We start from the raw sequence: 16,188 nt of genomic DNA, 5'->3' as shown, positions 1-16,188 counted from the left end.
CTTGGTTTGTATCTTAAAATTAGGAATCACAGATGGCAGCCCCAAAGCTCTAGGGAATCATCCTCCAAGATAACCAATAGTTCTGATGCTTTACCTATAACACAGCTCAAATTCTAAAAATCACGGATTTCAGAAAGAAAAGGGGAAGTAAATATAGGGCATATGTACCATCACTTCCTATTCCCATGCCCTTGGTAGGCATCACTCATTAATCAGACTTGTGGCATGCAAGTTCAAGTCCATTTGAATCCTGTGTTGAAATGAGTGTAAAGGTATCCTTCGCTATCTGAACCCTTCCTATCCAAACCCAGACCACCACAAACAGGTTCAGGAATTTTTTTTTTTTTTTTTTTTTAAAGATAAAGCTATTTGGAGGATATGGTATTTCCCACCATATGTACTCTTGCTTCCCCAAATTCCAAAACATAACAGATTCGGAACCTGTCACTCCGACCTCTCACTCTTCAAATTAAGAAACCAAATAGGGTACAAATAGCAAGGAATACACTTGTATGTTTTCAGTTTGTTCTGAGATACAAAACCTCACCTCCCACACGTTCTTGTAATATATATAGGAGCTCCTGTAATAGATGCCTGATAGAGGTATTGTGCATAATTAACCAAACCTCATTGTTTTCTATTTCCTCTTATGAATAGGAAGTACACAGTCCATGACACAGAAAAAAGTAAACGTCTCAAGAAAGAAAAATTAAATCATATTTTAAAGTTTTTGTTCATGTGGGTTAAGGTTAAGTGTTAACTACCTTAATCTCACAGTCAGCAATCAAGTGCATTAAGGTTTCAGAGCTTATTGTTCCTTGTTTATTATCCTGCCCAGGGCAGAAAGAGTCTTCCTCTTATTGGCCCATGTTACTCTTCTTTAACCTGAACTTTTAGAACCTCAAGGAAGCAGAAAAGAAAGCAACTAAAAAGACCAAATGCAGGGGGCTTCCCTGGTGGCGCAGTGGTTGAGAGTCCGCCTGCCAATGCAGGGGACACGGGTTCGTGCCCCGGTCCAGGAAGATCCCACATGCCGCGGAGGGGCTGGGCCTGTAAGCCATGGCCGCTGAGCCTGCGCATCCGGAGCCTGTGCTCCACAACGGGAGAGGCCACAACAGTGAAAGGCCCGCGTACCACAAAAAAAAAAATGTCTACCCTTGATGAATAAAGTGGTGAAGCTCAGCTCAACACTCAATTTTCTGAAAAGAATACACACCTTTCTTATTTACATAACCAAATTTACAATATAACACTCTCTACTGCCTTAAAATATTATATTATTACTACAGGAGAAAAGTTCCTATGTGACATGCTCTTAAGTATTGAGCACCTCTTCATAAACAAAACAATCACACAAATAACGCCCCTAGTGCAATCTCTCAACTAGCAACTAGTAAACTCCCCAACACCAGGGAGCACTACATAGTCTCACATATTTTTGCATAATCAACAACAGCTCTTAGAATACATTAAATGTAATACATGCTCAATAAATATTTGCAGACTGAATCTCACATAACAGAACTCTTGCACGAGGTAACAATAAGTGAATTACACCTTCAGGTAGTTCTCCTGGGCTAGCACCCAAGGAAACACTGACAAAACCTAACAATCCGTCCATTGAAAATGTTCTGCTGATTGCTGATTAATTAAATGTTAGTCTTTCACTGTACTTATGGTCTGCTTTATTATTGCTGTCAATATTAATTTAGTAAAAGAGCCATAGAAATTTAAGCTAAAGGAACTTGCAGGGTCATCTAGTATAAACCTTTCATTTTGTAGACAAGGAAACGAAGGGGTCTACTTTTCCCATGCTCTGGCACTTGTCACCGCATTCCCTGGTCCTCTAACTGAATGAAAGAGACGTTTTATTGCACATTTTTGCTTAGGTTAATATTACATGTGAATGGGCATTCCTCAAATGCCAGTCTCTAGAATAGTACTTTGTATACAGCAGGTACTCAGGTGAGTACTTAAACACTGTTCTTGCTTAAAGTGTTGAAATCTGAGTGAACGACAATGCTCATTTTCATTTGTACAGTTTTAGTGTGTAACATTTTTCTAATATAAAAAGTGATTTGACGTAAGTTTTTATTTAAAGCGTCTTTCATAACAAATAAGACACTTCTGCCTTTCCTACCACTGTGAAGTTCATTTCCCCCAATAATACCAAAAACTAATAGTGACACAGAAACCAAATCAGTTCTGCACATTACATCATTCAAGACACCTCCCAATAGGGAGAGCAAACTGGTCAATAATTTATACACACACATGATCAGTACCTAAGTTAAACGAGGCCATAAAGTTGAGGGGTTTGAAACTGCCTAACTTGCCTATCTGAGCAATAGGGAAGACAATTTCATCAGTTTCTGATCATAGAGGAGAACAAGGAATTGCCTTCTTTCTGGAATCAGAAACACTTAGTGCTAGGATGCACCATCACAGCTGGCCTCAATACAGACAAGCTAAAAGGACCCTAAGTCTTCGGTGTGCTTGTTATGGAAGATAGGTTGAACTCGGTAGGTGACATGTCAAACAACTAATCAAAATGTTTAAAAGCCAGCTGATGTACTAGTCAGTCTCTAATTTTAAAGCAAAATGAAAATCTTGGGCTTATGGTTAAAGTAAACTCTAAAGTCATGAGCTTTATAGCAAATGTTTCCCACTGAAGTTGAAGAAACAATAACTATTCCTTAGAGCTAAAAATTGCCTGTCCCAGAGCCAAGAACAAAACTGAACTACTGAGTTCTATGACAGGGGACAGAAATCAGAACAAATATGGCGCTAATAAGAAAAACGTATGGATCGCCGTACTTTGCTCACTGCAACTAAGAAATAAGAGAGTAAAACAAAATTGCTCAATTTGGGTTTAAATTCTAAATCTAAAATGTACCAGATTCAGACCTCTGTATGACTTACAGGATTAAATAAAGACAAGGAACTATAGCCACAGCACTGCTCCCAGGACCTGACAATGAATCAGAGGAATCCTATAGCTTCCCTGTCACTCAATTTATCTCTTTCCATAAAGTGTGTAGAATAATGACACATCATATAGAACTGTTTTAAAAAAATGGTTTTTAAGGTCTTACTTGCAAATAGTTACATAAATAAAAATAATAACTGATAATAATGAATTCTTTTAAGAATCCCTGAATTTGTTTGTTGAGTAAATACAGTATTAGAACATTTTCTACAATGAAACATCATGATTTCTTTTGAATTTATAGGTAAATGTTTGTCGTCTACGTGACAGTCTAATTCCAAATATAGTAATCACCCCCAAACATGCAGGTATGATTATTCTTAAACATAACTAATCACAAACAGGCAGAGTGATTTCAAATGCAATTTTTCCACAGTAATTTTATTCTATCAGAGTTTCAGGAAAAACTGCTTTAAAAAGGAAAAGAAAAGCACTTAAATTCTTTTGGTCTAAATTAAATACAAACATTCTTTTTTTTTAAAACTGGGAAGACACTGGGAGATAAGAGGAAGGAAAAACTTGCTTCAGTATTCTTTTTTCAGGTAACCAAAGAGGGGTGCAATGTAAGTTAAAGAAGTTTGCAGTGAGGTTAGATTGTGGCTTTGTTTTAGGTTGCCAGTATGAGTTTTTATTTAGAAAAAATGCATGATTTACTAGCTTTCCTTTTTTAATGAAAAGTTTATATCAGAATTCTATTATTTTCTATTACTTACAAAATATAAATACTATGTTATAGCATATTCAGTATTAAAACACACCTCTGCAAATAAATCTCCTTTCAAGTGAGTTGTGTAAGTGATCTGGACCTCTGTCTATGGAGTGGGAATAAGGAAGACCAAGAAAGGTACAGGCTCGTTACATTGGACTTAAGCTGAAGATACCCGTAAATATATTACACAAATACTACAAGACTATCAAGTTATCAAGTTAGTAACTTTATTTTGTAGAACTATCTTAAAAATACATTATATTTCCAATTCTTAAGAAATCTGGTTTCTGATGTTAATCATTAAGTACCATGATTTCAACTCTGAATACTTAATATTTTTTCCAAAGACTCATTTTTAATGCTTGAAATAACCATGGTCATACTTTTATCTAACAGTATTTTAGTTTACTAAACAGAATAGATTAATTATGAACTGACATAATAAATAATTCATTATCCAGCTAAAGGCCTACATCACATACTGTATATGTGTAAAATAGGAGGACAAGTTCAGACTTGTTTGTGACCTGCAAGTCCAATTATTTAGAAACTATGATCAACCTAAATGCAAAACCCTTTTGATAATTATTAAATGCCACATTTGTTTAATGCAATTTTAAATTCTCATTAGTAATGATACCAAAGGTTGATACAGGATGTACTACAAAACTGATAATCTTTCAGAACATTATCAAGTGATAAAATAATTGGTAAAAAGATATTGTTGCTTCAAAAAAATGAAAAGAGATACCTAAAGAACTGTACTCTTACCTATTAAAAGTCATTTTAATTTTATACACATACACACACTATTTCGTAGGAAGAGATTGTGGTGAAGGAGATTTCACTTTCTAATGTCTTTATTTTATATAGTCACTTGATGAATAACATAAATCCAGTCTTGCGGAGCAGCGGCTATGAGTCTATATATTACATAGAGCCACTAACGTTGTTTATGATCCACAAACGTTGTTTATTCTAAAGTTTTAAATATAAAGAAATAATTTTTGCAAATAGGATTTCTAAAGCTTAAAATTAAATGCTACTAAGTGTGCCAGTACAATTTTATGAAGCTATAAAATTGTACATTTGGGGATTAAGGTGTTTGTTGTCAGTTTTTCTTTTCAGAGCAAGTACCAAAAACTGAAGCACACTGTACTTCAGAAGTTTTTCTTACATTAAAATCAGCGCAGTTAAGTTGTAATGGATGTGTAAATATAAATTATCAATTAAAGAATAATTAAATCACATGATTTACCAAAAGAGCACCACTCCACTATCATTATCATTCAAACACTTCAGTCCACTGCCTATACAACTTATTCATATTTTAAAAATATAAGGTGAAGGTTCCTTTCCCCTACTGTTCTCATAATAAATTAAAACATATACTTACTAATTCAACTTTCAAAATTTGCCTTTCTTAAAAGATTTTAGTCCTTTAACTTGGATGTCCCTTACCTGAATGTAAAAACCAAAGTGCTCAATTCAGATTTCAGAGACACTAGTTACATCAAGTTAATAAGGGGGAAAAAAACCCTGGTTTCTGGAAACCTTGATGGTAAGGAGATTAAGCATCTCTTCCTTTAAATTACAGCTTTAAAAGGGGGTAGGGCATCCATCGAAGAATAAAGCCTTCTCTCTCTCTCTCTCACACGCACACACACAAGGCAATCCTATTTATCTGACCTATTCAAACTGTCACAGCAGGACTATTGTTAACCCTAAAAAATTCTCCTTTAAAATATTTAAACTTCATTTTAAAATTAAAACTGAAAGCAAGATACTCAGCTGCCAACTACTGTGTAGTATGAAACTATTAAAGCCTGCACTGACCTACTTCATATTATCATCATGACAATATGGATGTATGCCAAGAAAATAATGAAATTACTATATAACAAACTTTAATTTTCTATTCAAAAATTGTCACTGTTTTTAAATTGTAAATATTGTACTGCAAGGCCAGTTGTTTTATACTTTTTAAGTTGCAATATAAAAAAAGGAGTTTTGATATTTCAGTAATCATATTCAATGATGAACATGCAAAATCTCATTTTTAAAATCAGAGCTTTTTTAAACACCACATTTAATTCTATTTTTAAACTTCTATTAAAAGCAGTCTCTTAGACTAAACTCCAAATAATGCTTTCCATTTTTAAAATAGCAGTACACTTTTTAAAACATGTCAGTTAATGAAGAACCCTACAAAAATAATGCAAGTTCATGTTCAAAGAATATTTGCAATGGCTCTAACAGAGGACAGACTTAAGTCAGTGTATTTAATTATTAAAAGACTGCTACCAGTCTTTCAGAGTTTAATCTAATGTTGAAATATTGGAAATCCTCATACAAGAAAGTATAGGAATAGCAAAGGATATTTCATCCATGGTTTCTAAAAAAAGACACACGGAATGGCAACACATTTATTTTAAATTAAACACATCCTTTTAAATTAGAAAATCACTTTGCTGTGTAAACTACCACCTTAAAATATCTCATACTAAAGAAACCCTTTCTTCACAATCAATGCAAAGATTAAGATCCCTGGAAGAGAATTTTAATCTCAGAATAAAGAAGGCAAAAACATCCAGAAACAGCAGCTAAACCAACTGGAAGGAAGAGACACATTAGGTTTTGTGCTGCATATTAATATTCTTACGCACAGTGTCTGTTTGGTGAAAATTCACAATACACTTCTTCCTCCCAGTATGACTGCAAAAAGGAGTAAACACATTTTACATTCCTCAGTCCCAAATTCATGCTACCATCATGCACCATGACTTAATTTCGACCCGTATTCCTCTTACACATAAGTGAAAAACATAAATGACTTGTTTATCTGCACTCGAAATTGAGGAGGGGGCAAAAGCATTTTTTGGCTCCGGAGCCCAGGAGCTGATGCAAAGTCCCCACACCTCCAGAGGTCCTATGAATATGCACCCGACTTTGTGGAGACCCCCATTCAATGAATGCATCAGCCTCCTCCTCGGCTCCCTTGCCCGCCGCCCCCCACCCGCTTTGCAGCAGAAATGTGCCTGGGCTTTTTTACCCCAGCGATGGAGGATCCTCTTACCAGATGGAGTTCTTGATCCTGTGTTGCAGCGCGCTGGCCTCTGTCCCTGGCAGCCCGGGCACAAGGGCTGGCAAAGCCACCCCCGAGTTGGGGGCGCTGGGGGGAGGCTGCTGATGGGCATCAGGCTGTTGTGGTGGCGGCTGTTGTTGTTCCTCTGCCATCGCTGCTGGAGGGGGGGGGAGGCAGGGGGGGAGGGAGGGAGGGAAGATGGGGGCGCGGGGAAGGGTGAGGGAAGAGACGGGGAGGGGAGGACGTCGGGGGAGAGGAGGAGGGGGGAGGGGAAGAGGAGGAGGAGGACGAGGAGGAGGAAGGAAGCTGGATAAGCTAGGCCTTTACCCCAGGGCTCGAGTGAGTCGCTTTCGCCTGCCGCCTGGGGGACATCACCGGGGAGACCGAGCGGCTCCTTACGGCCGGGGCGCTTCACCGCGGGAGAGGCATGGCGGCGCCCCTCAGCCCCCCGCCGCCGCCGCCGCCGCCGCCGCCTCCTCCCGTCAGCGGCCGGGGCTTGGGGGGGGGGGGTGAGGAGGGGGCGTCTGAACACGAGGTGGGGGGGCAGGGCTCCCCCAAATCCAAGGAGAACGGTTGCTCAGGGACCTGGCGGCCTGGCCTTCCTTTCTTGCCCCCGGGGCTTTCTACTCCGGCAGCCCCGCGCTGCTGCAGCCCCAGGCTCGGCTCCACGCCACTCCCCACGCCGCCGCCGCCGCCGCGGCCACCGCTGCCCTGCCAGCCCCGGAGGCAGCCCAGTGCGCGCAGCCGCACTGCGGCCCGGCGCAGAAGGCAAAACACCTACCGCTCGGCCGCGGGGGGGGGGGGGGGGGGGGCGTGAACCAGTGTGTGCGGGATACGCGCGCGGGCGCGGGGGGCGCACGGGCGCGGAGGGCGCACGGGCGCGGAGGGCGGGCGCGGGCCAGCTGGGCCCGGAACGTGAGCCGCCGGGGCCGAGGAGGGGACTGGCCGAGCTGGTGGAGGAGAGCAGGAAAACGTGGGGGGAGGTGCTGGCGAGAGAAAGAGAACTTGCGTGAGGAGGAGGAGGAGAAACCAAATTTAACATTTGGCGTGGAAATGGGATTTTTTTTTTTTTTTTGCATCCTCCAAGCAAGTAAAGTGAAATCAATCAACATTATCCTCCCTCCCCTCGGCAAGTGAGGATTACTTTCTCCTTGGGTAAAGGAAGAGAACTGAAGCAGGTAAGAGCATAAGCTGACTTTTCAGAAGCCCCCAAAGAAGAACACCCGTTGGAATTAACCACCCTTTAGGTCATTCAGTCTTGAACGGAAATCGCAAGGCAGGAGCTGGGTTGAGTGCTCCTCGGTCGGGCATTCAAAGCCCTCCAAATCTGGCCCCACTTTAGCTATCCAATCATAGCTGCCTCCATCCCCGTGCAAGAACTCCCGGCTCCAATCAGTGAAGTCTCCATGCCATTCTCAATGCGCCGCAGACTCATTCTTCCTTCGTGCCTTTGCTCGTGCTCTTCCTCTCACCTCCCTCCCCACCCCACCCCCTTTCCTGGATTGCCCTCCCTCCTCCTCTATACCGCTCTCCAGCCAACCCAAGCTCTCGGGCACAGCTCAAGTCGCGGCTTGTCAGGGTCCCTGGCAGCTAAGGCCCCTGCCTGCCTCGGAAAGAAACGCGTGTAGTTCTCACAACATGGAGGCTCAGGCTCCAGCCACAAGCTCCTTCCTTCGGAGCCAGTTGAACCCCTGGACGTACTCTCTGCCCCCTACCACGCTACTCATCCTTAAGAGCTAGCTTTGCCCACCAAGAGTAAGACTCCCTGCCAGAAACATGCAAGTCCCCTTTAAGAGCAGAAGAATTGGCTTTTCTAGGTGGGGCTGATCAGGGAGGCCTAAACTGCCTGGTTGTAGAAGACTACAGCCAAGGCCTCTGGCACCAGACGGAACAGCTGCTCAGCTCACACTGACCTTTCTATGGGCCTGTGGGTGTTATGAGCTATTCTGCTTTAACTTTTCTGACAGTTTCTATCAGGTTTCTACCTGTCAGATTCTCTGGCCACTTTCCTGCAGTGCTTGGACTTTGGGCAGTGAGTCCCTGCCACCTTTTAGACTCCTCCTGGGTGGGGAATCTGATTGGCTTGGGTTTCTTGGCCTTTGGAGTTCTAGGTTCCCTGCCTTGGCCTGGAACCTTTTTGCTTTTGCACCACTGTGCCCTCAGGCCTGACTCACAGAATCCACTCCCAGCTTCCCCCTGAGTTCTTGCACGTGGTGGGAGCAGGAGGAGTAGGAGGGAGGAAGGACACCTGCGTGCAAGACAGCTCCTCCATGAGGATTTGAAGCCCCTTGGATTCCTTTGCACCCTGAAACCCACCGCACTGACTCTGCCACACAAACAAGCCCCCTTTCCATAACCTAGGGTCACTATTCGCTTAGCCATTTTTAGAAAATATTAGTTGTTTATGAATTCATTTTGCTAATGGACCCTTATGTTCTATGTAAAAACAGGCTTTTTTTCTGTACCAAATTGATAGACGTGCTGTGCACTAGACAGAAGCTTTAAAGAATGAAAATGCCTGATGTTTGCTGAGCACTTTTTACTGTGCAAGACCGACCTAGCACTTTCCATATATTGTCATCCCCAAATTGTATAATGTAGTACTAGTCTCCCTATTTTACAGATGAACCAGAAGCTTAGCGAGGTTAACATTCTTAAAGTGACCCAAATAGTAAATGAGGGAGCCAGGATTTGAATCCTGAAGTCTAATGCCAGAGCTTACAAGCCTTGGTGAAAATGAAGTTATACTGAAAAATCTTGAATGCATATCTAAGCTGTATATCCATGGGGAAGATGGAGGGAGTAAAAAGGCATTGGGGAAAGTTGCAAAGTCTCCCAGGTTCTAATTTTTTTACCTTGCCAAGAGAGAATGATGGCTCCAGGTTGCCACACCCTGGGAGGGGGAGACCCTAGGGAGGAGGTTCATCCAAGAAGGGTAATGTATCTGAGACTGCCAAACGCCTTAAGAAAAGGAAGCTGAGAACCAAGACGTTTCTTTTAAAATTTACTACCGGGTGTCACACAGGCTGACTTCCCGACTGCAATTTTTCAGTGTTTTATAGGTTCCATAAAAGAGCATGTCATCCCAGCAGCCACTAGAGGGCACAGCAGAGCCGCAACCCTGAACTGCCCTCTAGCGGCGGTGCTGACGAGAGGGCAGTGTTGAGCCTGTGGACCCTCAAGGGCCCACGGGGGGGTTGACATCTGGGACTCTTAGGTTCAACCAGCAATGAGAGGGGTCGCAGATAATGTCAGACTTAAGAGATCTTATTGCCAGAATGGACATCCTTGCAGGGAGGCTTTAAAGAGTCAGCCCCCACTGCTCACTTAAAATCTGGGAGTGGAGTGTGTTTTGTTACCGTCTTCCGAGAGGGCGGTGAATACGGTTATACCAGTAGAAACCTAAAAGAAATCTGATGAAGTTATTCAAAATCGTGGGTGGGGACTCAAGCCAAACCCAGATACCTTGAGTAAAGGTGGCAGTGTAGCCATGGTGCTTCTGAAATTGTGTTTGCCCCCCTCTGGTTATGAAACTCTGTACTAAGGTCCCTCAGGGACCCAGAATCAATGTGGCTGAATTCCTCAGACCTTCGGTTTGACTCAGTGAGAAGTAGCGGAAAACATTATAGTGAACATGAATTTTCAAGAGAATACACTAAATTTTGAGCTTTTGTTTCTCAACCCTGAGGAGTATAAGTCTGTTCTCCCTGGGAAAGTGTACTCCCGTGGAAAATTTTGAGAAACACTATTGTAGTGGGGAAGAAAGACTCCAGTCTGAGAGTCAGAAAACCTAGGAATTCAAACCCTCTGTTCTCATCTCTATAAAAATGAAAATCATGACCTATCTCACGGGGTTATTGTGAGAAACACATAAGGTGATACCTAAACCAGGGAAATGCTGTACACAGAGAAAGACAATCTATAAGGTGGATCGTGAGTACCTCGAAGCCTTATTTTATCTTAGTAATCCCGGGACACAATTCCTTACTCCTGTGTGTTCATATTTGTTGAATTGAGTAGTTACCTAACCTGAATTTTCTTAGCCCAGTACATTATACCATCTTGCTCTCTCATGTCTAAACTTTGTCTCCTTTATGAAACTAAAGGAGTACATATGTTTATGTACATATGTTTATCATACATTTATTATACCCCATACGTAAGAGTGTCAGGCATTGAAAATATAAATAAATAGATAGATAGATAAGACCTGGTCCTAACTTGAAGTAGTTTACATTCTGGGGAGAAGAGAGACCTATTAATATATATTAGTTACACAAGGTGATGAGTATAGTGGAGGGAGGGATTGGTCCTGCTCAAGGTAAAAGAGCTTTTGGAGAAGGCCTCTTGGCTATCATTTGAATGGGGTCTCATCGGGTGAATAGAAGTTCAACAGGCAGTACACTGAGGGAAGATGTTTTCAGGTCAAGGAGCAGCATGAACACTGGTGTGAAGCCATGAAAGGGCACATGAGATGAGTGCATAATGCAGAACCCAGTGTTAGCTCTGTGCTCAGATCCTTAATGGAGTGTATAGGGGAGGGAAAGGAGGGGAGAGAGACACAGCCCATTTTACTAAATGTTACTCTGTGTTAGTTACGATTGTTCTGACAAAATGAGGCCTCAAATAGGCTCATCATTGGTTAATATTAGTTAAGTGCTTAAAGTGTACATTTAATTTCCACCAAGTATGGTGGTTTACAGATGTGGAAAAGATCAGGTTCTACCCTCTTTTCCTTTCCCTCTTAAAAACAAAGGATTCCCTCATCCTTTTTTCCTTTATCATTACTTTCTCTGCCTTCTTCCATTGCAGACTTTCCCTCTAGCAGCTGAAAGTGGAATATGTAATTATCTACATGTTATTATTTAAGGGAACAGGGAAGGAAGGCTTTCCATCTCCAAAAAAACTTTCTGTGTATCAGAAAGTGATGATTAATTTCTTTGGACTAAGCTCTTGTCTTTCAAAATGCATGTAGTACAAGGGGAGCTGATGTATCAAGTTCCAGTGCTGTAATGTAATTGAGTTTTCAGTCTTTTACTAGCATGAGAGGGAGGGAAGTGAGGGCAGTCAGGGGGAAGACAACAAAGAGGAAGCAAGATTACAGAAGAGGGAGGTTGGAAGGCTCAAAACCAAGTGCATATTGGCAAATTTGGTTAAATTTTCTCCATGCCATACTTACTAATGTTAGCATGATGTGAAAATATGATTTCTCCTGTTAGAGCGCAAATATTCTATTATATCATCAAAACAATTGTTTGTTAAGGGGAAGTAGCCTAACTATTCAAATACTGGGTAAGGCAGCAAGGTGTTAACAACCCTGTCACTACCTGGCTATGTGACCCTATCTATACCAGTCATTCTGTCAGGTCCCTTTACTTACTCCTAAGGATTATTGGGATAAAGTTCTCGTAATGTACTTGGCTCTTCAAGTGAAAGGTATTATGAAAATGAATGCCAGGTACTGCTTTGATTTCATTTAGAAATTTTCCACTGTTGTTACAATACACGTTTATGTTGTGACCTGCATTCTCTTTTTATGAAAGAAGATTCAAGTTAATATCATCCGTCTGAATTTTAAAAGAAATGTTTACTTTTACTTGGGGCCAGAAAGGTCCCAAGTAGAAATTTGATATCTTGGAAATTCAGGCCAGCAGCAGCTATGAACAGAAGCCGGTAAAGGAAAAGCATATTTACCTAACCCTAAAAGTGACAGTAAAAAGACACTAGAGCCAGTCCTACAATGAGGAGGTCAGCACTGGTGCAGTCTGAACTGGTAGAGCCTAGTCAGTAATCCACAAACTCATCACTCCTCAGTTCAAGACACATTTAAGTCCCTCTTATATACTAATTATTATGCTGAAACTACAGAAAGATTTAAAAATAAGTGGTAAGGGACTTCCCTGGTGGACCAGTGTGTAAGACTCTGTGCTCCCAATGCAGGGTCCTGGGTTCGATCCCTGGTCGGGGAACTAGATCCCACATGCATGTTGCAACTAAGAATCCGCATGCCACAACTAAGAAGTTCGCGTGCCGCAACTAAAGAGCCCACATGCCTCAACAAAGATCCTGCGTGCCACAGCTAAGACCCAGCACAGCCAAAATAAATCAATAAATCAAAAAAAAATTAAAAAAAATAAGTGGTAAATACAGTATTGTTCTAATCTTCAAGAAGTTCATAATCTAATTGGAACATAGACATATCAGCCCACACATATTTTTAAACATGAAGTGAAAATGCAGGGGACAAACAAAAAAATAAGTGTGTGCCAGGATAATTTATTGAGCTATTAATTTGGTTTATGTTCCCCTTATATTTTCCCTCCTCTCCATTCCAAACATGCTTCAAGGGAGTTTTGTGTTTCTAGGCAGAAAGAAGTTTACAGGAGCTCCATATTAGACCATTCCAGGGGGCACCACTCACATTGTAATTGAAGCCTCCTGGACCACAACTCCTTAGGATGCTGTTACCCCTGGAGTTGTGCCCAGCAATTTGCCTTCCATGTTCCTTGCTCCTAGAGGGATTTTGCTAGGGGGTTCAAGAGGTAGGGGCATCTGGTGAGGGAAAGGAGGAAAGAGAGAGAAGGAAGGAGGGGTTGTGCGTAGGTGGAACTGTTGCAAATGAAAAAATTTCCCAAACTGGAAGAGAGTCAAAGTTCAGGGTTGCAGTAGTGGGGACACCAGCCCTGTTTCCTCGATCACCCCAAGTGATAGCCAGACCTCAGACAGATGCATGGTGACCCTATGGAGGCTGGATCGCCCTACCACTCTTGGTCTAGGAGCAGAGCTGTTGTTTGGCTTCTAGGGACCATGTATCCCTGAACAATGAAGTTGTCAAAGTCCATCTTCTCCCATTTTCTGGGCTCAACATAAATCTTCCAGACTCTAGTGCATTTCTAGGGAAGAACGGAGGGAAGCCCAGTAATAACTGGGATTGGAGTTCCTTCTACTTCAGTGGAATTAAGGCTGGGATCATTTAAGTCTGACGTGAATTTAATTTGATTTAAACACAATAAAGAAACGTGACATTTCTTGCATGCCCAAATTTGTACTTACAGCTTTAAACCTAACTAGTGGTGGATACTATATACAAAGCAGTGTTAAGCGAGATGTGTAAGATTAAGCATCACAGTGAATGGCACAGCTAATAACTGCTGAGGGAGTTAAGAGAAAGCAAAGAGCAAATGGAGGTGGCTTCACGGAGGACCAAAAAAAAGTAAAACAGAGGTGGCTTCATGGAGGGCTTCGGACAGAGTTGGAGTGTAAGGAAAGGGAAGAAGTTTGTGAAAGTGGGAGAGAGAATGTCAGCAAGCCAGAAGGGAAAAGCAGTGTGAACAGAAGCAGGAAAATCAGCATGACTAAAGAGACAAACAGGAGACTGGCCTAACCGGAGTGAATAGCTGATGATAAAGGTTGTGCTGGGTACCAAATTCCAAATCTCTGCTTCTGTCCTCGCTGTGTAAGGCAGGGTTGTATCAGAGAACAACCAGTAGAATATATTATAAATTTCTTGTAATATTCATTATGATCACATATTTATCACAATATTTATTGTAATTATTCTATTATAATATATAATTTAAAGGAACTGGCTTGCCTGATTGTGCGGGTTAATAGGTCCAAACTCTGTAAGGCAGGCCAGCAGGCTGACAGGCCAGAAACTCTTGGGCAGGAACAGGCGCTGCAGTTTATAGGTGGAATTTCTTCTTCCTTAGGAAAAACCTTAGTTTTGCTCTTAAGCCCTTTCACTTGATTAGATGGAGTCCACCCAGAATATCAAGGATAATCTCCTTTACTTAAAGTCCAATGATTGTAGATGTTGACCACATCTAACAGAATTCCTTCACAGCAACACCTAGGTTAGCATTTAATTGAATAACTGGTACATTAGCCTAGTCAAGTTGACACATAAAACTAACAGTCACATTCACTACACTCTTTATGTCATCCCTAATGTATTTGAGAAGAGGAGGAAGTCTGTGGACTTTCTTCTTCGGAACCTCAGGAAAGATCCTTTCCTATGAAGTAGGCCAACTTGTGTCCTTTCCTTGGGTATATTTATTTTCTTTGCTCTTTTTTGTATATAAATATACATACTCCCAGGAACTTCCTGTTTTTCTTCATCCTTCCCTCCCGCCCCCATTACCTGAAGTTGTACCAAGTAAGAATTGTGGTTTGATGTTAGTATGGGTTTTTAAAAAATCTTTTGTTTTTCCTATTTATAGTGCCTCTAATGTACCTATTAGCATCATTCTCCTGAGTTGGCCAAGCTCTCAGATTTCTGCCTTCTGTAGCTACCTTCTAAAGGGCTCAGCTGATGTAAGCCTCCATCCTTGTCACTTGTAACCCTGGGTCTGTGGTTGGAACAGGGCTCAGCATCCAACATAAGGGCAACCAATCCCCTGGCTGGACAGTGACCTGTGAGCTGGCTAAATATAAGGTCTTTGCTCAAGGAAGAGGTTAGTAATTAATTAACAAATTGATTCCTTTCTTGGAGAATATGAATATGATAAAGAGAGACAGTTAGGCAGTTGGCGGTAAAAAAAAAAATAAAGTAGCTAAGAGACACAAGCGAGGCAGACCTCAGAAAGCATTAGGCAGCAGCAACCAGTAGAGGGAATAAGTAAGAGGCAACTGTGAGAAGACAAGCAGAAAAGGCTTTCAGAAGATAAGATAGTTGCTTAGTAATGGTAGGAGCAATAGGCCCAGAGGTGGATAGAAACGGGAGATTTTTTGATGGAGCTCCAGAGTAAGAGGGCACAAATGAGGAAGAGCAGATTATTGGCCAGGCCTTGGGGAAATCCAGAAAAACTGACCAGAAACCAAGGAGCAGAAAGTCTAAGTGACTTCATACAGACTTGAAGAGAGCTAGGGAACTAAAAGTCCATTTAGGTTCCAATGCAGTTCTAGCAAGTGGTTTATTTCCTCAGATCCTCAGGAGAAGGTTTCCATTGCTACCTTACTTTAGGGTGGATCTCTCTCTTCCAAAAGATTCTTACACATGTGGTTATGGTCCTGACCATCTGAAGGGCTCAATTAAATGTCAAGAATTGCGTCCTCTTGAAAGTCTTACCTTATCCATTCCTCATCTCACCTGCACCCAGGTTGAGTTAGCTGTCCCTTTTCTGTGGTCCTTTAGGACCTCACACAGCCTTATATCAAAGACACTATCTCATTATATGGTAATTGTAGGCTTACTTGTCAATTTCTTGTACTTACCCTCCCCACCGTTGGCTCCAAGTATTGTGAACTATATGTGGTTAGGATGTATGTTTTTATAATTTTTTTTTTTTTTTTTTTTTTTGCGGTACGCGGGCCTCTCACTGCTGTGGCCTCTCCCGTTGCGGAGCACAGGCTCCGGACGCGCAGGCTCAGCGACCATGGCTCACGGGCCCAGCCGCTCCGCGG

General features: G+C 41.9%; 2 protein-coding genes across 5 annotated transcripts in view; one reads left to right on the top strand and one right to left on the bottom strand.

Annotated features, from left to right (window-relative positions):
- Positions 1 to 7,246, bottom strand: part of RFX7 (regulatory factor X7) — a 149,481-nt gene extending 142,235 nt beyond the window's left edge. Inside the window, exons 1-2 of the mRNA XM_033436968.2 lie at positions 7,111 to 7,246; positions 6,775 to 6,937 (exon numbers count right to left, since the gene is read on the bottom strand). Of these exons, the coding sequence (XP_033292859.2) occupies positions 6,775 to 6,935 (161 nt within the window). The 5' untranslated portion in view covers positions 6,936 to 6,937; positions 7,111 to 7,246. The remainder of the gene's footprint in view (positions 1 to 6,774; positions 6,938 to 7,110) is intronic.
- Positions 7,105 to 16,188, top strand: part of TEX9 (testis expressed 9) — a 216,545-nt gene continuing 207,461 nt past the window's right edge. For 3 of the 4 annotated variants that reach the window (XM_049706012.1, XM_033436974.2, XM_049706010.1), the window contains exon 1: positions 7,757 to 7,961. The gene's annotated coding sequence lies outside the window, so the exon portion shown is untranslated. Of the gene's footprint in view, positions 7,123 to 7,756; positions 7,962 to 16,188 lie in introns of those variants that run through there. The other variant, XM_049706011.1, reaches the window with a different exon arrangement.

This window comes from Orcinus orca, chromosome 2, assembly GCF_937001465.1.
Source record: "Orcinus orca chromosome 2, mOrcOrc1.1, whole genome shotgun sequence".
Lineage (NCBI taxonomy): Eukaryota > Metazoa > Chordata > Mammalia > Artiodactyla > Delphinidae > Orcinus > Orcinus orca.
Note: the sequence above shows the minus strand (reverse complement) of the source record. Positions and strands in the feature narration are given on the sequence as shown.